We start from the raw sequence: 22,828 nt of genomic DNA on the forward strand, positions 1-22,828 counted from the left end.
AACCCAGCTCATCCATCACACGTCCTGATAATCAGATTTGGCTGTGGCAAGAACAGAACATAATACTCAGCTTCTCTCCCCGGCGCCGCAGCCGACAGGTCCTGAGAGATGAGGAGAGCCTTGCTCCTTGCAGATGTGAAGGGGGAGGGGCAGGGCCCGAGGGAGAGGTCCCTGCTCCTCAGTCATGGGGCAGATAGGAAGAGTCCCCAGAGCAGCTCAGGGCTCTTTAGTGCACCCTCCCCACCACAGAGCTTCCCATGGGCACCCTATAAAGTGCTCCTGCACCCTGGGTCTGGGCAGGGATCCCAGGGTCAGGGCTGTAGATGGAAAGATGTTCTGCTCCTGAACTGGAGTCCATTGACTTATGCTCTGTCATGTTTCTCTCTGCTCAAACTTGCCTCTTCAGATCAAACGCATTCTTAATTCTCTTGAGCATCAGGTTCCTTTGTCCTGAGCCTCATCGCTACAGCCCAGCCGCAAACCCATGCTCAGTTCTACCATCTTGCACCCAGCCCCTGACAGCAGCTCTGGGTGGCTGGGTTTGGGGCAAGAGTAGGCATCCACAATTAGCCCAGAATTCAGGGGCCAACATACCCACTTTGATTTGGCCTCCAGGTTGAGTTGACATCTTCTGTTTGGTCTTTCATCAGGCCACTCCCTAAATTCCGGGCTTGGCCACTGGGGTAGGCAGAAGCAGGGGTTCCTGTTAGGGTTTGGTTTATGTTCTCATTTGTTCACTAAGCATTTGTTGATCACTTATGCTGTACCAGGCTCTGAGGGGACTTGAGATACCCAGCCTTCAAGGAGCTCATGTTCTAGTGAGGGTTTGAGGTTAGAGTGATTGTTAGGATTCGGTTTCGGTTGGAATTAGTGTTGGGTTGAGGTTGGGTAAGGGGTTACTGTTTGGGGTTAGGGTTGAAGTAGAAATAAGGGTTAGATTATGTGTAACCATGCGGACTGGTGTGAGTTTTCTGCGTAAGTTCCTTCTTCCAGGGTCTGCTCCTTAATTCTCTCCTCCCACTGCTTACCTAAGCTTGTCTGTGCTGTCTAAGGCTTCCCGGACTTACTGGAATCCTTTAATGACAGCCACCATCTGCCACTCCTCCTAGTGATCGGCCCCTTCCCCTTTCCTCTTCTGCTTCTCTACCTTTCCCAGTGGGGAGTCTGCCTCTCACATTTCTGGGGGTTGCTGATGACTTCTGTCCTCTCTCACAGCTCACATTTGGGGGTCTCCAGCCCTTGCCCCCCCTTCTCCTCCCTGTCTGTAGTCACTAGGATGAACCATTTGCACCCAGTCCCGCCCTCCTTCCCCTCCACCACTGCCTCCCCAGCCCCAGGCTCTCACACTTCTGCCTTCCACATGCCAGGGACCCTCTATCTTCAGCAGTTCTCACTGGCTGACCTCCTGCCCCTTCCCAAGCCTCCCTTCCTCCTGAGTTTCCCCTCATGCCTAACATTCCTATCACTCCCTCCCTCTTTCTCCTTTGATCACTCCCCAGGTCTGGTCAGAAGTCCCCTGATCTCTTATTTCAGTCTGCCCCTTCCTCCTCCATGAACTCAGAGAACACTCCCAACTCATCCCTCCAACTCACCTCCCTCAGTCTGCTGGAGAAATTTCTTTTCATCTCCCCTCATCAGTCACATGGGGCAGATTCCTCAGAATTCCTGCCCTTCCTACCAGCCCAGCCAGGAGCAGATAATTTTGTTAGGAAAAGTCATTTCCATGGAATATGTTGCAGGAGTGGAGGCAGGGGAGTGTTTCTTCCTCCCTCGTTTTATTCCAGGGTGAAATAGCATGACTCCAGGGTTGTTCCCAAGCACAGAACTTAGGGGGTATCCTGATGAAATACCAAAATTTCAGGAGTTGTTTGGGAAGAAAGTTCTAGAACTATCTGAGCAAAGGTTAAACTGCTCCCATCCCCACCTTCCATTTCGGAGGATTCTGCACATACACCCACTGAGGGCCGGGTTTCCAGAGGCTGAGCCCTGCCCCTCCTCTGCCTCCCCCTTGCTCTTGGAGCCTCCTGTGCTCCCATGAGAGCTAACTCCCCCATCCATCCATCGGAGGACTGTGAGCTTGATTGAGTCTGATATCCGAGGAAGGCATAGCCTGCTAGTTGGAATGCACGGTGCCCTGTCCCCCTCACTGGGAGATAATCGAGGGGGAATATTGGCTCCTCTAGGAAACGAGGTGCTAAATTTGTTGTGAGATAGGTGTCACAAGCAATCAAAAGGAGCCTCTCTGCATTGAGGGCCAGGCAGCTAAATGAGAAATCATTAGGTTATTGCAGAGACCGGAGACAACAGAGGCGGAGGAAAAAGAGACCCCTTCCCCATTCCCCTTGTGTGTGGGGGGGCAACACGGGGAGATCAAAAAAGGAAGGGAGGAATCAGAGATGCAGGGAGAGAGTGAGGAAGAGGCAGGCTGCTTTTCTCAAGGTTTCTCGTACACCTGGATGTCTGCATCCTCTTTGCCATGGGCCCGCATCAAGCTCCGCTCTTGGCAGCTTTTTATGAAGCTTTAGTGAGCACCTTCATCAGTCACATGCTTCTGGCTCCTCCTCTGGCGTCTAGGCGGTCCTGAGGCTGCCATGTACCGACATGGACAAAGAGACAAGTGAGCAGGGTTGAGTGTCCCCAGATCAGCAGAATTTTTGGTGAGAGGACAAGTTGAGAAAGGCATATGTGTTAGGGCACAGGCCAGAGTGGCTGGTTTAGCTGGGATGAGCAAAGAAAATCAATGCCTCCTTTATGACTTTTCTGGGAAGACTGCCTGCAGGAGGGAGATCTGAAGGATGTGTAGCAGGCTCTGGATGGGCATAGGTCTGCTAGGAGATGGCAGAGTGCCTGGCATGTATCCAAGGTTGCTCTCCCCTTCTGCCAAATACTTGCCTTCTTCATGGAAATAAGAACACAGCTGCCCTGGCAATTACATGCTTTGGGGTCCCAAGAGCAGTCCTCAGTATGCACAGCCTTGAAGAGAACCTTTCTTCATGCACCCTTGCCATAGACTTGCAATTGATCACTGCCACCATGTCCCCACCAACATCCTGTAAACTTCTGAGAGTGGTAAGATGAATGGTTCTGTTTTCCCTGGGCCTCCTCTGTTCTTGGGACATTTGTGTTCCACCTAACAAGCACACTGGTCAGGCAAAATGGAAAAGATGAGGTGCAGACACAGAAAGACCAGAGTTCCCGGCCCCGACTCCCAGCTTCATCCCCAGCATCATCAACCCTGAAGTCTTCCCTCCCCTGTGCAGGCCTCTGCCTATCCAGTCCCGCCATATTGAGACGCTGTTCCTACAGCTCTTAATTACGGAGCCTCAACTTCCAGGCTTCCTCAGCTCCCTGCAGCAAATTAACATTCCGTGCCCCTTGCACGTGTAGAATGAACCGAGTTAGATGGATTGATTCCGCAGCCGGTTGGAGCTGCTTTTACTTTACGCAGGATTGATCCAGATGACCCCAACTTGGGGCTTCTAGAAGAGCCTTTGTGGGAAATCTTTTTAATGGAGATTAGTTGGAAAAGCCTAGCATGCCCTGGTTATAGGCAGAAAGTGCTCTATTCTTCCTTTTGGTAGCTACATACCAATACTTATATGTAGACATGTAGTAACACACACACGCTTACCTAGACAGGTAAGTACAAACAAGGACAGATGCTCCTGCCCCCAGACACAAAACACACACATGCACACCACCATTGGTGCCCCTGGTCCTTCTGATTCTTCTCGAGCCTATCCCCAGACCTCACCAGGTCGACACTCACGGCTCTGTGCAGCTTGGATGAGCCACAGCTTTCACTTTTGGTTTTCTAAATCTCGACCTCTTTCTTTTTCTATGTCCATTCTCCCTCAACAGCCCAGAAGTTTGTGGAGAGCAGAGACTGGGGAATGCCCAGAAAGAGAAAGTGTTACATTTTAAAAGATATCTCATTTTGGTTCCAATTGCTTTATGTGCCTGAATCACAGCCACTTCCAACTGCTCACTGGACTTTTATGTCTCCATGTCTCGGCTCATGCTGTTCCCTTTGTCTGAAATACCCTTCCCCCAGTTCTCTGGCTGTTGAAATCCTTCTCGTCTTCAAGGCTCAATGCAATTCTTGTCCATAAATGTGTATTTATTGAATATCTACTGTGAGCCAAGCAAGGCCTCCGGTGTCCAACCTCTATGGCTACACAAAGAGCCCAGAGCCAAAACAAGGCTAACAAGATATGAGTCTCAGCCCAAGGGAAGACCAGTTTGGAAGTGATACATGAAAAAATGCAATTTTATTTGTTCATTCACCAAACATCCATTAAGATGTTCATTCAACAAGCATCTATTGAGGCTGTAAGATCCATGGTGAAAAAGCAGCCCTGTGTCCATGCCCATAGCAGTGTTCAGATTGTACAGGTTCCCATGTCATCGTCCCCACCAGTTCTACCCTGATTTCATCTCACCAGCATTGTTTACTACTGCATGGCACTGGTAGAGCTTTTCAGCACTTACTTGGCTGTTAACTCATTTGTCTCCCCTGACAGAATATGAGAGCAGGCAACTGCCCACTTACTCAGCATGCCCGTCCCACCAAGCACAGCGTCTGGCTTTCAGGAGAGCTGTGCTCGACACACCAGCCAGGGTGGACAGTTTCTAGGATCTAAAAGGCCACACTTTCCCAACTTCACACCACTGTCCATGCCCTCTGCTTTCCTGGAACACTTACTTCTCCCTTCTCTCCCTGCTTACTGGGATAATTCCCACTCATCCCTGAGAGTTTGGCTTAGACATCACATCCACTAGGGTTCCTTCCTTGATCTCAGGGACTTTCCTCCTTGTTGTCCTGTCACGGCTCTCATCACACTATATTGCCTGGATGCTTAAGGTCTATGGGACCTTAAGCTGGGTGACGGAAGGACCGAGTCTGTTGTGCTCACCTTTGTGTCCCAGGGTCCAGGACAGAGCCTGGTATGTAGTAGGCACTCAATAAATATTCATTGGCCGGGCTTGGTGGCACACACCTGTAATCCTAGCACTTTGGGAGGCCGAGGCAGGAGGATTACTTGAGGCCAGGAGTTCGAGACCAGCCTGAGCAAGAGCAAGACCCTGTCTCTACTAAAAAAAGAAAAGAATAGCCAGATATTGTGGCACACACCTGTAGTCCCAGCTACTCTGTAGGCTGAGGCAGGAGGATTGCTTGAGCCCAGGAGTTTGAGGTTGCAGGGAGCTATGATTACACCACTGCATTCCAGCCAGGGCGACAGAGTGAGACCCTGTCTCCAAATAAATTAATTAAAAACACAAACAAATATTTATTACATGAATAAGTGTATATTGAATTGAGTTGACTTTCTCTGGGGGGTGGTGTTTTATCCGTTAATCATTAATGAAGATAACCAAACAACAAGCATTTATTGAGCACCTATGGTGTGTGGAAGATGCACAACTAAGATTACATCTTTTGCTTCAAGTTTATCTTCTAGTCGTCTGAAAAAGGAGCCCGAATAAAGTGCAGTATAGTTACAGAATAACTACGGGTCTAATCAATACAATTATATTCAAGTCCCATCACTATCCCTTTGAAGTCTTATGGTTAATTGCCGTTAGACAAAAGTCTTACTTACACCTTTGACTTCCATCCTAGACCATTTTTTGACCTGTTCTTTCCCCTTCAGATGGCCCTGTTTAAAGAATTCCTTCTTTTGAACTTCAGGTCCACCTTGATCGAATTATTATGGATTGATTATTTGATAGGTGTATGTCCAAAGTAAGAAGAAAATATAGGAGTGTATAAATAGAATCATAAAGCACCAGAGTTGAAAGGGGTCCTAAATGTTACCCAGAGCCCTCCGGAACGTTGCTGTCAGGTGGTCCCCCAGCCTTAGCTAAACGACCTCTAGTGATGGGGAGCTCACTGCTATGTGCTATTAGAAAGTTCTCATGTAAATACAAAAATCTGCTCCCTGGGATCTACAGTCATCGATGCCTGTCCTGAAGCTTGTGTGGAAGGCACAGTAATGGGTTCTGGGCTCAGACCTGTGTTGTGGGCATGTCTAGTGTCTGCCAGGTCAGCCTTTCTCAGAGGCATTAGCGGAGAGCCAGGTGCCCATGTAGGGAGCATTCGTCAGAGCCCCATGCCTTCCCGAGAGCATTGCTCACCTGGCCCGCAGACTCAGTCCATCTGGAAGTGCTAGAGCAATCTGCACAGTCATCTGTGGTGAGAGGTTCTGGTCCTGGACGGAGAATGATGTCTAATGACCTAGACCTGGTTGGTCTTTTTTTAGGTTTCTTTTTTAGTTTTTTAAAAATTTTGAGGTGTGAAATGGGGGGTAATGGGGGTGAGGTGAGGGGGTGTGGAAATGTAATAAAGCTTGTTAAACTTAGAAACGGAGACGTGTCCTTAAGGGTGCCTGTCTGGTATCAGAAGAACTGGATTTTCTTCTCGCTCTTTTGGTTTCAGGGTCAAGGAGAGAATGCCCTCCTCAATGTTGCCCCGGCCCTTTCTGTATTTCTCAGAGTTGAGGCCATTTATTCAGGAGACTGTCCGTAAAAGCCAGGAGGCCTCCAAGCAGAGGGTCTGGGGACCAGCCTGCATTTCCTGGGCTACGAGCCTGCCATTCTGGCTCCTCTCAGACTACTCATGATAGTGTTTACTGCGATGGTTAAAGCAGGTAGAGGGAGGCTTTCAGAGCAGAACTTGCTCTTCTCTTAATTACGGAGCCCGCAGGGAGGTGTTGTGTCCAGGGGGGTGGCTTTCATGTAGGAGGAGGGAATGGGGTTAGACCCCAGGAGGAGCTGAGTGTGTGCCCAGGGAGAGACAGGAGGGCAGGCCATGAGGAGTGGCTGACTGACCTCCCTCCTCAGAGAGCAAGCTCAGAGCCCCTGCAGGACTTGTGGGCGGAGGCGAGGAGCAGCCAATGCGATGCCTGACCCTGCCCTCATACTGCCTCAGATACAGCCTGTCTCATCCCCTTGTCTTCTCCCTCCTCTGCTGAGCTTTTCAAAGCTCCCTTCCATTTCCCAAGGACTTCAGTTCTTCTCTTGACCTAAAAGCTCAAGACCTTCAGGGGAGGCCAGAGGGTGAGGGGTCGTCCACCCTGACCTTCCTGCCCATCCACCTGCACGGCCCCCTGCCTCTGCCGCCAACCCCGTCCGCCTTCCTTGGCTTTCTCCGGTGTCTTCCGTCTTGTTCCTCTGTCTTCCTTGTCGCCATTCTCAGTTTCTCTCCCAGATGGTCTCCTTACGTTTTTATCTTGATTCTCACTTGTCATTTTCTATCCATCTTCCATCCTTCTCCTCCATAAGGCCCCTCTCAGCACCCCTTTTCCTTCCCGTCCTTTGGTGAAGGAGGGTTTCCAGGTAGAGCCCCCTCCTGCCCCACCAACAGTGCAGACGGAGTGGGCTTTGGGGTGTGCCTGCCTCTCGCGAGGGGCCTCTGTAAGCAGGAGGCTGCCGGAAGGGAATGTGGAGACGTGCCCACCCCAAATTCCTCCCTCCCTTGCTGGCCTTCAGCTTCTTCAGAATGAAGGGTGTTGGTTGTTGTCGCCAAGGCCCTTCCTGCCCACCTTCAGGTCCTCGTTCTAATGCAGTTCTCTTCTCCTCCCCTCCCCTCTCTGTCTTGCTCCCTGCTTCTGTCATACCGAAGCGTCCCGCAGGGCCTTCCTTCCTTGCCTGACCTTAAAACAATCTTTTACGGCCTCTTGCTCCCTCTTCCCACCATGAACTTTCTCTTTATCTCCTTTGCTCTCTATTTTCGGTCCACGATTCTTTCTTGCCATTCTTTCCTCCCTTGTTTTTTCTTTGCATATTGATGCATCTCCTCCAGTGTCCCGCGTCTCCGCTTCTTTCCCTCTGGGCACTCTGGGCACTGCTGGAGAGCCAGGCGCTGGGCCCCGCCCATCTGCTCCCTAGGTCAGGGGGCAGGTGCAGGGCCTGGGTGGGGTGGGGGGCAGAGGCTGTCCTTCCTCTGCTGCCTCTCCACCCCCGCTCCTTTATCCACCTCTCGCAGACGTCTCTGGCCCTGTCCTAGTTTGTGCTGTCTCCTCCTTGCCTTGTAGTCTCTGTCTCCTTTCTGAGCTAAGGCTTTGCCTGCCACCTGCCTCCTCTCTGCCCCGCCTCCTTCCCTTGCCCACTGAAGCCAGATTGAGACTCAGTTTTCCAGCAGAACCATCCACCAGCCCTGCCGCCCCTTTCTGCTCCCGCCTGTCGTACTTACTGTAGCCAAGCCCACTGGGCTCACCATGCCGTTGTCCTTCCCATAGAACATTCTCAGGGGCCCCTGCCAGGGCACATTTGCATAGAGCTGTTGCTTTAGGTCTGGCCCAGGTGCCACAGGCTGGAGGCCCATACGGGGCAGGTGGGAGTGTTTCCAGCCATCCCTACCAGCCTCTTCCACGTGAAGCTTAAAGTTCTGTGAGTGGGCCTGGGCTGGCAGGTCACTTCAGGGCCCCCAGCTCACCTGCCCTCTGTCTTTCATGTGCCCACCAAGAACCTCTAGGGAGGGATGTGGGAGTTCCTTACAGGGGGAACAAAGGACGGCCTCTCTCCTCCTATGCTGAACACTTCCCTTGGGTCCTCTCCGTCTCTGTCTCAGTGTCACAAATCCTCAGACCTCCCACTATGCCTGGCCAGGGAGGGAAGGACAGGCCAGGCCCAGGCACACCAGTTCCCCTCCCCAGTCTGAGCCTGATGGGACCCAGGACTGAGTCCTTAGGAGTGTGCTCAAGGCTTGCCTGAGGCCCCAGGAGAGCAGGAGGCAGGGGTGGGATCTGAGAGCATCAGAGCTGGAAAGGCCCTGGGGGGCTACATTATTCCTTCCCTTTACAGTTTAGAGAGGCTGAGACTCAGATAAGTGAAGTAACCTCCCCAAAGTCACACAGCCAGTTGGTGGCAGAGCCAGGATCAGATAAGCCTGCACCCCCAACTTCTGGTTCAGAGTACTTCTGTCTTCCCCCACCCAGCAGTCCCCCTTGCCTTTTTCAGGGCTCTGTTCCTGCCTCTTCGGGTGACTAATCCACTGGCCCACTTGCCCTGTCACTATGAGCACAGCCGGCCCCTGCAGCTGGCCTCTGTGGTCGCTCAAGTGCAAGGAAACCAGGCCAGAATGTGGCCACTTGTAAAATCCCATCTGGTCCCTGGAAAGATGCCTTTGGCTGTCCCTACCCTACCCCCAGCCTTAGAGATGGACATCGGAGTGGGGTGGCCAGGCAGTTGGGGTGAGGGAGGAGAGACTGGTTCTTCTGCTTAGGGCTTTTGGTTTTCTGGGACGAGCAGTGAGAAAGGAGCTGAAGTGGGAAGAGGGTGAAGCTGGGTTGGGTCGGGGCATGCGAGGCCCTACTGTTCACTGTGTCTTTTTCACTTCAGACTGAAATGAAGCCAGAGTGTTTTGGTGGGCAGGAGAGTGGAGGTGACAATAGTCCTTGAATATTTGGAAACTTGTCTTTGGGGGATGCAGTTTGTCATTTTGGACTCTCCATCTGATATCTGTGTCACCTGACTTCTACTTATAGTCATTCCTCTGAGATTATCCATTGGGAGCCAGTCAGTGGAGTTTTCCAACCCCTGATGCCTCATCTGCCAAAGGAGGGGTTACAGTCTCTGCAGGCAGTCATGTCAGATTGAGGCGCTTTGGCATTCTGGGCTGGGCTCTGTGTAAGGCAGAATCAGCAGACCCAGACCAGCATCCATGGTCATCAGGAGCATCCTCTCTGTCCACACCCTTGCCCAGCCCCAGCCAGCACCCCCTCCCACCCTTCCTGTCTCTGTCTTCCTCCCTCCTCCTGCCTTCTCTCCTCCTCTGTCCCCTTCCTCTCTCCTTCCCCCTTTGCTGGGTTGCTGGCCCAGCCCAGAGAATTGAAATCCTCTTTTCTCTGAGAGAATCCAATGTGAGGGGACCTCTCTGGCAGTTGTATTTTTCATAGAGCGAGAAGGGAATGGCTGGGGTAGGGGGAAGAAAGTCCTGTGGGGGTGGGCAGAGAGCGAAGATGTGAGGCAGAGAGGGAGGGAGAGTGGAGTGTGGAGAGATTTAGTTCCATCTGAAAGCTGTCAGTGTGAATCAAAGGCTTCCCTTTAAACCGGCAGCACGATCTGGAGTGGAGAGCGTGGGGACTGCTCTGGCCCAGGGGGTTCATTACTGCTCGTTTGATAAATCTGGGGAGACAAGGCCTGTCCTCCACCACCCCCCTCTCCTGCTCCCTGGCTTCTCGTGTGCTTGGCCCCATTCCCTCACTGGTTCCGGGCTGGCCTGGCAGCCTGGGCTCTGGGAACATGACCGCCAGGGCACGTGTGCACTGACACGGGAGCAGACGGGTGCCCATGGGTGCAGAGACACGAACTTGCATACAGAAGTCAGGAGGGGTGTGCATGTGTGCGTGTGTGCATGCCGGCAAATGTGTGTGTTTGTGTGTTGTGGTACATGTGCCCACGAGAAGTATACAACGTGTGTGTGTGAGAATCTGTAAGCATTTCCAGCCTCTCTGGGATAGATTTAGAGGTCACTTCCTAGTTCTTAGTGAAATATAGGATTCGACCTCTCTGTCCTCCCCAGGCCTTTGGAGGAAGAGAAGATGTGTCACACAGAGACTGGCCTAGCTCTGGCCCCCAGTGCTGTGATGAAGACGGAGGAGGGAGTTGGAGAACAGAGCCAGTTGCCCCAGGAAGATCAGTGTTAAGAAGGAGAGAGTGTCCCAGGAGAGAGGACAGCGTTAATGGCAGGTAGAGAGGCCCCTGGGGACAGGTTTGCACAATGGCCTGAATCTGAGCTGGGAGGTCCCAGAACTCAGCAGTAGCCAGGCTATTCAGACGGCGTTCCAGGGGGAGCCAGGGGTCTGGTCCCTCGCTGTGTTTGCTGGGTCTGGTACTTACCGGCTACGTTGCCTTATTAGGGATAAAAGTGGTCCCAACTCATCGGGTTGTTGTGTACATTAAGTGAACTCGTATCAGTGAGCTGTGTGGCACGGTAAGCAGGGCTGTTTGTTGCTTCTACTGCTCCTGTGGGCGGCCACCGGTGGCCTAAAGGTCGATGTTTTGTGAATCACTGAAAGCTCTCTGGGTGCTGCTGGTGGTTGCTCCAGCCTTGGGTCCCACTGTTCCCTTCACGTAGGGCCATTTACATCAAGCCTTGCCCTGTGCTGTTGGCAGTGTACAGGCGCGTATGTGTGGCTCTAGGGCACTGGCCAGCCCCAATGTGAGGAGCACTGCCCTCCCGCAGGAAGGCAGCATTCAGACGGAAGTCTAAGCTGGAGCGCGGGATCAGGAGTGGCAGATGGGCGGAACTTAGGGGCACCAGCAGTTCTCTTCCGGGTGGAGGCCATGAAGCTAGTTCATTCTGCAGAGGCTTCTTATAGCATGGCACAGTGCCAAGGGCGGGGACTGTAGAGCCCAAAAGACCTGAGTTCAAATCCCACCTCTGCCACTTACAACCTGCGCCTTAAGTGCCCTGAGCCTTGTTTCCCTTTTGTCCAAAAAGGAGGTAATAACGACTGCCGCTGCGAGCGGATTGTACTGCTGGAAACGACCGGATTGTACTGCTGGAAACGACGTGTTAAAGCATCTGCCTCGGTGCCTGGCGCATAGTAGGCATCTTATAACTGGAAGTGTTCATTCTTAAGGAACGTCACCGAGGCTGAAGGGGCAAGAACGTAAATCAAATCATCCCTCTTGTCCAGGGACTCCCAGCAGAGTAGGGGAGATAGAAACACAAGAGTAGCTTTTACTCCCAGGTAGGCTGTGATAAGTACCAACTGGAAGCCGAAACAATGTGGTGGGAGACTAGGGAGGGAACAAATTCAAGGCTGAGGCTGGAGGAGCTTTGTGCTGTGGGAACAGGGGTGGTGAGGGCCGTGGGTGAACCTGAAAGGAAAGAGGTCTGGGAGAGAGGTGGAGGGGAGGCTGGGGGGAAATCAGGGTCCCCCCAGCTCTCGCCTCTCCTCACCTTGGCAAGAAGCACAGAGCTGCCTGCAGTATCCCCTGTTGCACTCCACATCTCTCCCTGGGCTCCTTTGGTGCTCCCTCAAGGCTCTGATCTCCTCCACCTTATTCAGCCTTCCCCCGCCTGCTAACCCTGGCAGAGCCTCCTCGGAGTCCCCTATTCTGGGGGAACAATGCAGTGTCCAACACCGGGGCAGGAGGTGTGGTGCTGGCCCAGTGTGGCCACGGCCCCCACACCTCCCTGCCCGCCTCACTGTCTTCCTCCTGGTCTCCACCCTTCTCCCCTCCTCCTTTCCTGCTGTGGCCTGGGTCTCTGGGCTCTGTGGTGCCTTTGTCACACTGGGTTTTCCCTCAGGATCCTGTGGGCCTGGCCTCAGCATGGGTCTTTTTCTTCCCGGGCTCTTCCTAGCAGAGCTCTCCTCTTCCCTCCTCACACCTCTCTCTCCTTTCTCTGCCTGCTCTCCCTGCACCTCAGTGTGGGTGTCTGTCTCTGGCTTTATTTCTCAGCCTTATTTGCACCGCTGTTGCCCTTCTTGGCGTGTGTGAGGGCATGCGTGTGTGCGGCTCGGTAGTTCTTTGCCTTCCTCCACGATGGCTGCTTAAGAGTTCATCGTGTCTGTGATGGTGTCTGAAGTTGGGGAGGGAGTGAGATCCAAGCAGGTGGAAATTCACTTAAAAACATACACAGAATCGCAGAATTGCGCACTCGCCCGACTGGAGCTGCCAGGATTTGATGGTGCAACAGGGGGCAAGTCTGTTTTCACTCTCTGTCTGTGGTCAGGCCCTTCCCGGTTCCCCTCCTGCCTGGCTCCCCAAGGCCCACCTTCTCACCCCGCAGTGAGCAGATTCCCTGCATTTCTGCCTGGTGCTGGTTTTATTTCCTGGAAGCGGGCACGGGTGCAGGGATGGGACTGATATTTCACCCCAGTTCAGGGCAGGCAGCCGGGACCTCGGAGGGGCTGTGCTTGGATGTGCGCATAGGCTACCTGCTAGGCCACTTGTATGGGTCCTTGGCACCTTCTTGACACTCCAGGACATACCAGTACCCCCTCCCCTGGGCCACTAGGACACTTCCACCCTCTCTTAACCGAACAGTTGCACCCTGTCTGAGGTCTGTACCTCACTGCTCACTTCCTAGGCTTTCTCCTCCACTCCCTCGCATCCGCTCGTCACCCCCCATCATTGCATTGGAACCTTCCAGACCTATTCCCCTACCCTTCAGCTCTGCTCCACATTGCCTTTTTCCAGGGAGCTTCCCAGGACCACCTCCTGTTCCTGCCCCCAGCACTGTTCCTCCTCTCACTGGGGGGAAGATGCTGTCCCCTTCACCCTCCTGGCCTGCCTCTCCGAAGTGCACCTGGGGGTAGGGCATGCTCTGCCTGCTTTTCTCGGTGGGGGTGTCACAAGGCAGGACTGTTTGCAGTTTGCTCACTCTCACTCCTCTGCAGATTTATTCAGAACCTCTGTGATGTGCCCGGCAGCCAGGCCCTGTGCCCGGTGATGGGTCTTGGGCTATGAGTGACACAGTCCAAACTCCAGGAGTTGCCTCTGGGCCTGGGCAGGGAAGGGGTAGCTGCTGCACTGCAGTGTGGTCCCTGGTATAGCAGAAGAGAGAAGTGAGTACCTAGTGCTCTGAGAGAATGCATGCAAGTCATGGAAGACTTCCCAGAGGAGGTGACTGTTTGAATCTGAGGGAAGGGGAAGGAGAAGTGTTCCTCTCATGGAACCTGTGCAAGAACGGGAAGGGGTGACAGAAGCCTGGCATGTGCAGAGTAGAGAGAATAGACTTGTCGAGAGCAGACTTTCGGCTTTCCCCTAATCATGAACCAGGCTGGCATAGCCTGGGGGCATCTAGACGCTAGCTCAGGTGCTGTCTTGCCTGCAGGGGCTGTTTTGGGACCAGAAAACATTGCCTGTGACGTTTGCGGGTTCAGGATCTAGGCTGCCTTTCCATCAAGTTAAATTCCCAAGACCCCTTTGTTTCCCCTCCTCCTGGGACTCTCTGCGGGGTCATTGCTTCCATCCCCCTGTCTCTGGGCTAAATGGCTTCAAACAGGCCTAAACCAAGAGAAAATTTTACTTCAAAATCCCCAGAAAGACATAACTACCTTCTTTGGTGTGTCTCTGCTCAGGTTTCTGGCTGTCCCTCCAGTTGTCTAACTGCTCAAGGTAAACAGTGATCGTAACTACCATTTAGTGGGCACGTGCGAGGGACGTACCAGGTATCGTGTTCACCTCATCTCGTTTGGCTTTCACAGCAAGGGGGAAGCAGGCATTACCATTCCCCAGTTTATCAAGCAGGAAAACGAAGCTTAGGGAGTAAGTAGCTTGGCCAAGGTCACTTGGTTGAGGAGCCACACAGGCAGAACATAAACCTTAGTCTGTCTCCTAAAGCTGTGCTCTTAGTATTCGAGCAGGGAGGGATCTGCGGTCCTTGGTCCAGGTTTGTCATTGTACGGGTGAGCACATGGAGGCCCGGATGAGGAAGCGACACGCCCAAGGTCACACCACTCCTCACTCCAGCAAGATCCCCATCTCCCGAATCTGACTCCAAGTGCGTCCCATCTCCATCCTGCCGCAGGGCCAGTCACCTCCTCACTCCAAGTGGACACGGAGCCAGCTGCTCACTGTCCTCTGGAGATGTCAGCAGGAGACCAGGATGTCCAGGCCCCATGCAGGAAAGCTATGAATATAAATTCCATCTCTGAGCCAGGGCTCACCAGCCATCCACTCTCAAGCCCTTGACTTGGGCTCCGGGGGCTGTGGGAAGGAGAAACGTGAGTGTGGAGAGTTTGCAGCATGTAGCTGCACTAGAGAAATGCGCAAGGATATGAATAAATTTGAATAATAATGAAGGCAATGCCTGAATTAATAATACAGGCTGCTCACCTGACCCACCCCTCTCCCAGGATCTCAGCACCTGCCACCCTAATCCTTCAAAGTGTGTGTGAGCCTTATCCTTTTCTCCTTTAGAAGATGTGAGTGGGAAATCAGGTCATCAGAGTTTGGGGAGACCCTCAGAGTATGGGAGAAGGACACTGTTTCTAACTTCCTGGCCCCTGCAGATCCAAAGAGCTGTACCTGCACACTTAAAGTAAGGAGGCTGCCTACACTATATCATATCCTGGCCACCAGTCCACTCCTGGCCCCTGCCACCTCTTTTTGAGTCCCCTTTGTGTGCAGCATCCAGTGTGGATGGATGTCAGATGTCCAGGGGGAGGAGAGATCATGACTCTCAGTCTTAGAGGAGAGGTTCCTGTTCTGGTATAACAGGGCAAACGCCCACCTTGCAGCTACCCTTTACCCTGTGACAAGCAAAAACATGGGCATAAGCCCTGCTAACTTGAGAGAGGACAGCATGGCTGGGTGATGGGACTAGTTGTGTTTGCCCAAGGGGCCAAGGGATCAGTCTAGGAGGGCTTCCTGGAAAAGGGGGATGTGGGGCAAGTTGGAAAGAAGGGGAGAAAAGGGGCTGCAGGAGAAAAAAGAAGGGAGGGATGAGACTAGGATCTGTCATGGCTTAGAGGGAGATCTTGGAATGGGGAGGGGTGAGTTAAGTTTGCTTACACACAGTGGTGATGGCAGGTTAGAGAAATTTTGGAAAGCTGGGTTTGGAAAAGGTTGGATTTGGAGCTTGTGGCCTCTGCAAAGACTCCTGAGCTAGGGAGCGAAAGAAGAGGGAGGAGACCCTGAGTTCTGGGGAGAGCTGATTTTGGTTACCTGGTGTGACAGGTTGGGGGTGTGGCAGGGAAGCCCAGACCTCTCCCTTTGCTGTCCTCCAGCCTCTCAGTTGCCCCTGCTCTCCTTTTCCCACAGTCTGGCAAAGGAAGCTGAGCCCACAGCTCCTGTAGCTCTGCAGGGAGTCCAGGCCTGCCCCACCACTGGGGCTGACCAGTGCTGGTTGGAGCGGGTAGGTGGGAGTGGTGGGGGAGAAGAAACCCGCAATGCAATTCCCTGCTCCATTTAGGCTCCACAATTAAAGGCAATTACTCTGTAGTTCTCTAATCAAATGCTCCCGGCCGAGCTGCCAGCCGGGCAGCCATGTGTAGCTCCCACAGCCGGAGGGAGAGTGGAACAGAGTCACGAGGCCTCTCAGCTCCCACCATGCTAGTGTGGGAGGCTGGGGGTGTGCTGGTGTGTCCATGTATGTACGCTCATGCCCCCAGCACTTGGGAGCAAGGGGTAAACACACAGAGCGGTGCAAGTATGCCAAGAAGTGTGTTCAGAGCTGCCTGGTTTTGGATACATTCCCCGCCCAGGAAGCTTCCGTACACACATGTGTACACGTGGACATGCCTGTCCCATAAAACATATGCACTTGCTGGATGCATTCAAGGGAGAATTGTACCTGGCATAGTTGCACACGTGTGCTGGCTCATGTTGGCTCCCAGTGGCTTACCTGACACATGTCCAACTAGGGGTCATAGTGGAATGGGCCCAACTCCCAAGGACTGAGGGGGGCTGCAGCATCACCAGCAGCCATTGTTATGAGTGCACCCCCCGTTAACATGGGTGTGGGGGTGAGGCAGCGGGTGGTAGAGGAACAGCCCAGGCCTTGGGGAGCAGGGGCTCAGGCTCTCATCCCAGCTCTGCCATTAACTCACTGGGTGCCCTTGGATAAGTTACTCTTCTCCATGGACCTCAGGGTCCTCTGTAAAATGAGAGGGTTGGACTAGACCCATTTCCAAGACCTTTATATAACACTGCACCACTTTCAACGATTGCCAAGCACTTCAGCTCCTGAAAACCGTTCCTGTGCGCCATGGAGGGGAAAGGAATAAAGGGCGAGTGCATGACATCTTGGAGGGAAGGGGTTGAGGCTGAAGTGGAGCAGACATCCGGGAGTCACCCTCCCCGGCCTGAGGTTCTCTCCTCCTGCAGAGTGTGTGTGTGGGGGTGGGGGGTGGCCTCTTGGAGGAGCCCCTCTCCTCACTCACCTCCTTACCCAGTGCTGCCTTTGGCTTTGCAGGGACCCAGACCCGCTTCAGCCAGGAGCCAGCCGACCAGACCGTGGTGGCCGGACAGCGGGCCGTGCTCCCCTGTGTGCTGCTCAACTACTCTGGGATTGTGCAATGGACCAAGGACGGGCTGGCCCTGGGCATGGGCCAGGGCCTCAAAGGTGAGTGCGGCCGCCCAGCCACCCAGCGTCCCAACTGTCTCATCTCGGCACCCTTTTCCCACTCCCAGCGTGGATTTCTGGACTTACCATCCCTTAGTGTCCTCACCACCCTCCTCAATGCTCCAGCCTCCCCTGCCTATCCTCCCGAGCTCCATCTCCGCCGCTTTCCCAACCCACAGCTCTGACTTTTCTCCCACTGCGGACTGGCTCGAGGAATGCAGCATGACGCCAGAGAGGTCAAGGGAAACCGAGAGACCTTTACATAAGGAGCTTCAGACAGACAGACAGACAGACACCCTGAGGGGTGCCGCAGGCAGAGGTCTAGCAGAAGGTGCTGGGAGACTCCCCTGGCAAGGGGGGGAAAGAGCACAGGCAATGTCTTGTGTCCTGCAAGTGTCTTATACCAGGCTGGCTCTGCTCCAGCCTCTGTCCTCCCCCCTGCACAGGCGATGTCTGCTCAGGGGCCAAGAACTCATTTTAATATCAGCCTGAGCACTCATTTATTTATTCATTCAACAAGCCTTTATTAAGCACTGGTATGTAGCTGGTGCTGAAGCAAATGTAATGAGTCAGTCAAACAAAAAAACAACCTCCCGTATTCTAAAGCAAGTGAAGAGACCTTTGGAAAGGCCACCTGGCAGGGTGGATGCAGAGTCGGGATGGCTGGGTTCTAGTCCTGCCTCCACCGCCTGCCAGCTGGGTGACCTCAGAAAGGCCACTCCACCTCTCTGGGCCTTAGTGTACTGGCGTGTGAAACAGGCATGGTAGTCGCAGGCCTGCCTGCCCTGAAAGTGCATTTGTGAGTTTTGGACCCAGTGAGAGAACGTGCTTTGTGAAAACACATTGTAAGCTGTAAAGCCCGGTGATGATGTCAGCATGGGAGGGGGCTGTGTATTTCCATTCTCATTATTGTTGAGGGGGCTGAGATGATTTGCAGTGGGCTCCGTGTCTTAGCACAGGTAGGGGAAATTTGTCTGTGTAGAGCAATCCCTATAAAGGAAAGGGATGGGTCTGGTGCATCCATTGATGATAGGAAGAGAAAGAAACTGGGAGAGAGAGATCAATAGACATGGAGTGAGAAGAATCAATAGCCTCTGGACAGAGGGAGACAATGGGAGGCAGCCATGGTGGGCAACAGGAGAGGGGAGGGCAGGGGCGTGGGAGGGAGGTGGCAGCCTGAGGGAAGGAGGGCAAGGGAGACTGAATTGGAGACACCCACCCCCACCTCAGCCACCACAGGAAACCAGGACTCTGGTTTAGGGGCTTCTTCGGGCAGCTGGCAGGGCCCTGCCTCATCCACCCTCCCATGGCGCGGGGGCGAGGCCTCGGCCTGCCTTGGGCTTCCCTCTGCCTTGCAAGCCCCACAGAAGTGTCCCCAGTGAGCTCACGTCTGTGCTGTGGTGCCCTATATTTCTCGGCGCCCACACGCTCTCCCTCTCTCCCCCTCTCCTTGTCTCCCTGCTGTCTGCCTTTTTTCGCTCCTCTTTCTTTCCTATTATTATGAGAGACATTTGTCTGCAAACAGCTTCAGAGATTTCCTCTGCTCCTGCTCCCCTCTCCGCCTCTGCCCCCCTCCTGTCCGCTCCTCCAGCTCTGTGGCTCCCGGCCTCGCCATGGGGGTCGTGACAACAGGCGCCTGTGTTGGGGACCTCACCCTCTCCCCTGACAGTGGTGTCCTAGCACGGGGCAGAGGGAGGAGTGCGGTCTGGGTCTGTGTGGGCCCTGGCAGCGGACGAGGGGTGGGCAGAGGAGTGTCCTTAGGGGCAGGGCCGTCCCGGTTCCAAGGTTGGGGCTCACCCGGGCCTCGCCCTTTCTGTTTCTGCAGCCTGGCCGCGGTACCGGGTCGTGGGCTCCGCGGACGCCGGGCAGTACAACCTGGAGATCACAGATGCCGAGCTCTCTGACGACGCCTCCTACGAGTGCCAGGCCACGGAGGCCGCCCTGCGCTCCCGGAGGGCCAAGCTCACCGTGCTCAGTAATGACCCAGCGCCCTTCAGTGCCCCACCAAGTCCTCCCAGCCTCTCCTTCTCTCCAGTTCCCTCTTCTGGGGTTGCAGCTTCTGCTCTCTGTTGCTGGCCTCATCCCTGCTCCCACCGTCCCACTGTCCCTGGCTTTCCCTGCCCAGCTCCTTCTTTAAACTTCCCCCAAAGCTAGGTCCGGGTAGACGAGAGTAGAGCAGGGACACGGGCCGCTGGCAGGACACATGGGCTGTGTGAGGACTGGCGTCCTCTCTGCTCCAGCCTGTGCCCAGGCCACTCAGGGACAGGACTTTCAGCTTCTGGACACAAAGCTGTGGGGACAAGTCCCCACAGGAGCAGGGAAGGGCGGGGTGATGGAAATGGGGTTCTCCTGTCCAGCTTTCCTGGTGGACAGGCTTGGTGAGGGAGCCTCTCCCTCGTTCCTCCTGCCCCTCTGCTGCCTGAGAGCCCAGAAAGGGCCCCCTTGCTCCCCTCCCTCCCCCCAGCTGCCTCGTTTGCTTACCCACCCTCCCCCCTTCACCTGGGGGGCTCCTGGGGGAGCCGGGGAGCAGGGCTGGAAGGGACGGGCCATGGGGCTGAGATCTGAGGGGCTGTCTGGATGGCTGCTGTGGGAGGGCTGGCTTTCGAAAGCCAAGCGCCTGGCAGCCACCCGCTCACAGGGGGACTGAGCAGATGTCCCTCTATGGTAACCCTGGAGGCCATTTGCATAATGAGGGGACTCTCTCTTGCACACAGGGCCGAAATGAGGCCAGCGCCCGCAGGCCCCCTCCCCACCCTGCCCATCCGGCCCCTCCGTCTCTCCCCAGGCCTCGCTCCCGCCTGCCTCTGGGCCCATCAGTCTTCCTGCCTCTCCCCACTCTCCTGTCTCACTGTGGCCCTGCCTCTGTTGTGCTTTCTGTCTCGGGCTAGGACTCTGTCCGCCTGTGACTCTCTGTCTTCCCTTTTGTCATTGACTCTGTCCCTGTCTTTTATCCTGTCTCTTTTTCCTCCCTCTAACCTGGAATCACTGAAGTGGGGGGAGGCGCCAGGATGGATGGGAGGAAGGAGAGAGGAGCTGAGACGAGTGAGCCTGGACACAAGGAAGTTTCATTCTGGGGGGAGGGAGGTGAGAATGTGACAAGCTGTCCCAGTGTAGCGGGAGGAGTGCTGGACTGCTGCGGTCAGGAGACCTGGGCTCTGGATGCTCCTTGGCCGTTTTGGCACCATGGCCATGAAGAGGTGATGACCCCTGGGCATGGCTTTTCTCACTGGTAACATGGCACAGTGGCATCAGCCTTTTCTTAGCAACTGCTGCTTTGCTGCACAGGGACTTGTAAACTGTGAAAGTGGGCGAATGTGAGGCGTCAGAGTAAGTGAGGACTGGAGGGACCCAACGGCCGATTTGTTTGGCTGTACAGGCCCTGGGGGACTGGGATTCAAGGCTGGTGGATGACTTGCTTTTCCTCTCCAGGACTAAAATGGGAAGACTTAGGAAGGAACAGGATTGAGGTTAGAGAGCAAGATTTGGAGGGTGAACATGGGGTGCCAAGACACCATCTTCCATCCCTCACTGGCGGGTGTCAGCCCCCTTGCTGGACCAGGCACTCCAAGGGAACCACGAGATGCTAGGAAGCCTTGTCCCTTCTTCCTCCCTAACTGCCTGTATTTTGGACCCTGGAAGGTGCTACTTCTGCCCTGGAGAACACTCATCCTAATGAGGGGTCCTTGATACTCTTCTTTTCTGTCTCCTACCCCAGCACAGAGACAGAGAGATAGAGAGGGGTGAAAAGAGGCCAACTAAGCCCCTCAGTGCTGCTGGAATAAGGCTTGGTCCATCAAGGAAGGCTTCCTGGAAGAGGAGAATGTCAATGGGAACTCTAGATGGGGGAGCACCTTGTTCAAAAGAGTGCAGGTCAATGAGGGAGAGCTGCAGGAGCAGGGGAGCCGACAGCCTTGTTGGGGGGCATGGCGGGTGTGGAGGTGTGGGCCTCATTGGCTGGCCTGGGGAGCTTGGATGGGTGAGAGGAGCAGGGAGAAGCCCCAAGAGTGATGGAGCTGAGAGGGAGGCGGGGCTGGTTAGTCCAGCTGCTCTTGTCTTCTCACTCTCTCTCTTCCTTGTCTCTTCTCTTGGACTCTCAAACACCCTGCCACCTGCAGCAGGTGGAGGCAGTAAGAAGGCGTGACATTTTCTGCATCCTTTCTTGCTTACCTGCCTGCCTACAGCCTTTGTTCATGGCAGGAGGGCAGGGCAGGAATGAGGAGTGGGCTGTGCCCAGTGGCTAGGAGCAGCCTCCCTGCACACCACCAGCCCCAGAGACTCACCCTCTCTCCAGCCATCCCCCCCACGCCCCTTCCTCCCCAGCTCCCCAGGCCAGCCTTCTTCACAGAATGTCCTCTCTTGCTTCTCCTTACGGTCCACAGACCTGCACCCTCCTCCTCATCCCTGGTGATAAAACAACTCTAGGGCTGTGTGAGGAGCATGGCTTAGGGGTCTGGTCGGCCTCGGCCACACCCCAGCTCTGCCCTTTAGCTCACTGTCCTGCCTCTGAACACATTTGCTTAACCTCCTTGAGCCTCAGCTTCTTATCTGTAAATTGGGGTTAATGGTATTTACGACGAAAGGATTAATGAAATATACTTTATGGTACGGGTTAAATGAAAGCATGTACATGTGGCACTTTGGCCAACGCAAGGTGAACATCCAGTGAACGGTAGAAATTATTGTCAGTCACATCATAGTTTGCAGTTGGCTTCACACTCTTGATTCTGGTTTCACTTCTACAATAAGAACTCTAAGGAATAGGTGTTGGTGTTATTTTTGAAATTTTACAAACAAGGAAACTGAGGCCACAGGCATGTGGGCATGTTGATATGCAAATCATAAACTCTTATTCATAAACACATGCACATCTGGACTCATGACAGCTGGCTAAGCAGACTCCTCAACAGCTTTATTTTCCCTTGCGCCAGTACAGAGGACAGGGATAGGCTCGCGGAGGATGGGCAGAGAGTTTGGAAAACTGTAGAGCAAGGTAGGCTGGTGACAGAGGTGACAGATGGACAGTCTTTGCCCGAACAAAGGGAATGGGAACACTAGAAGGGCAGGAGAGACGGATGCCTTCCCCTCGCATGTCTGGGCACACATCTGGCATGGCATCTCCTAAGGGCTGTGCCCACCCAGGACCTTACTCCTGGCGTGACCTCAGAGGGACCCAGGCAGAGCAGGAGACCTTGAGTGGTGGCTCTTTATCCATCTCTCTCTACCTTTTTCTACTTCTGAAGCTGCTTCCCACCCCATCCCCAAACCTGCACCCATCTGGCACTGGAACCAGATACACCCGGAATCTAGGAGGAGGGGCCAGGATGCAGAGGATAATTAGCCTGGCCAGAGTTGGAGCCACTGCTGGCTCTCGCCCCGGTAGTAAGCTAACGCATTCTGCCTGTGACAGTTTATACATAATATGTCTGACCTTCACAAGGGTCCAGTGAGTAGGCATTGTTCTGTCTCTGATGAAAAAACTAATATTCAGTGACTTTAGGGTCTCACCCAAGATCACACAACAGGTAAACAAGAGTGCCAGGATTTGAAACCAGGGCAGCCTGAGTCTAAACTTCATTCTTTTCCCGCTGTATCACTTGGCTTGCATGAGTTGAGCAGAATGCTAGGACCGGCTGCAAGGTTTCTACCTACTAGAAGCCCCAGCATGGAGACCTCCATTTCATAAACTTGAGGACAGCCCTGCCCACCTACCACTGAGCTCCATGGGCTGCACAGGGTCTCTTCTCTAGGGTTCCCTCTGGAAAGCTCCTTCTGAGTCTTTCTTTTCTTTTCCAGAAAGAGATA

At 54.0% G+C, this 22,828-nt stretch overlaps 1 protein-coding gene across 4 annotated transcripts in view; it reads left to right on the plus strand.

Annotated features, from left to right (window-relative positions):
- Positions 1-22,828, plus strand: part of KIRREL1 (kirre like nephrin family adhesion molecule 1) — a 98,621-nt gene that overhangs the window by 59,949 nt on the left and 15,844 nt on the right. For 2 of the 4 annotated variants that reach the window (XM_045547004.1, XM_045547003.1), the window contains exons 2-3: positions 16,877-17,026; positions 18,852-19,001. The exons of the other annotated variants lie outside the window; for them this stretch is intronic. In XM_045547004.1, coding sequence (XP_045402960.1) covers positions 16,877-17,026; positions 18,852-19,001 — 300 coding nt within the window. The remainder of the gene's footprint in view (positions 1-16,876; positions 17,027-18,851; positions 19,002-22,828) is intronic. 4 annotated transcript variants of the gene reach the window in all.

The sequence above is a fragment of the Lemur catta genome, chromosome 3 (genome assembly GCF_020740605.2).
Source record: "Lemur catta isolate mLemCat1 chromosome 3, mLemCat1.pri, whole genome shotgun sequence".
In the NCBI taxonomy this organism is placed as follows: Eukaryota; Metazoa; Chordata; class Mammalia; order Primates; family Lemuridae; genus Lemur; species Lemur catta.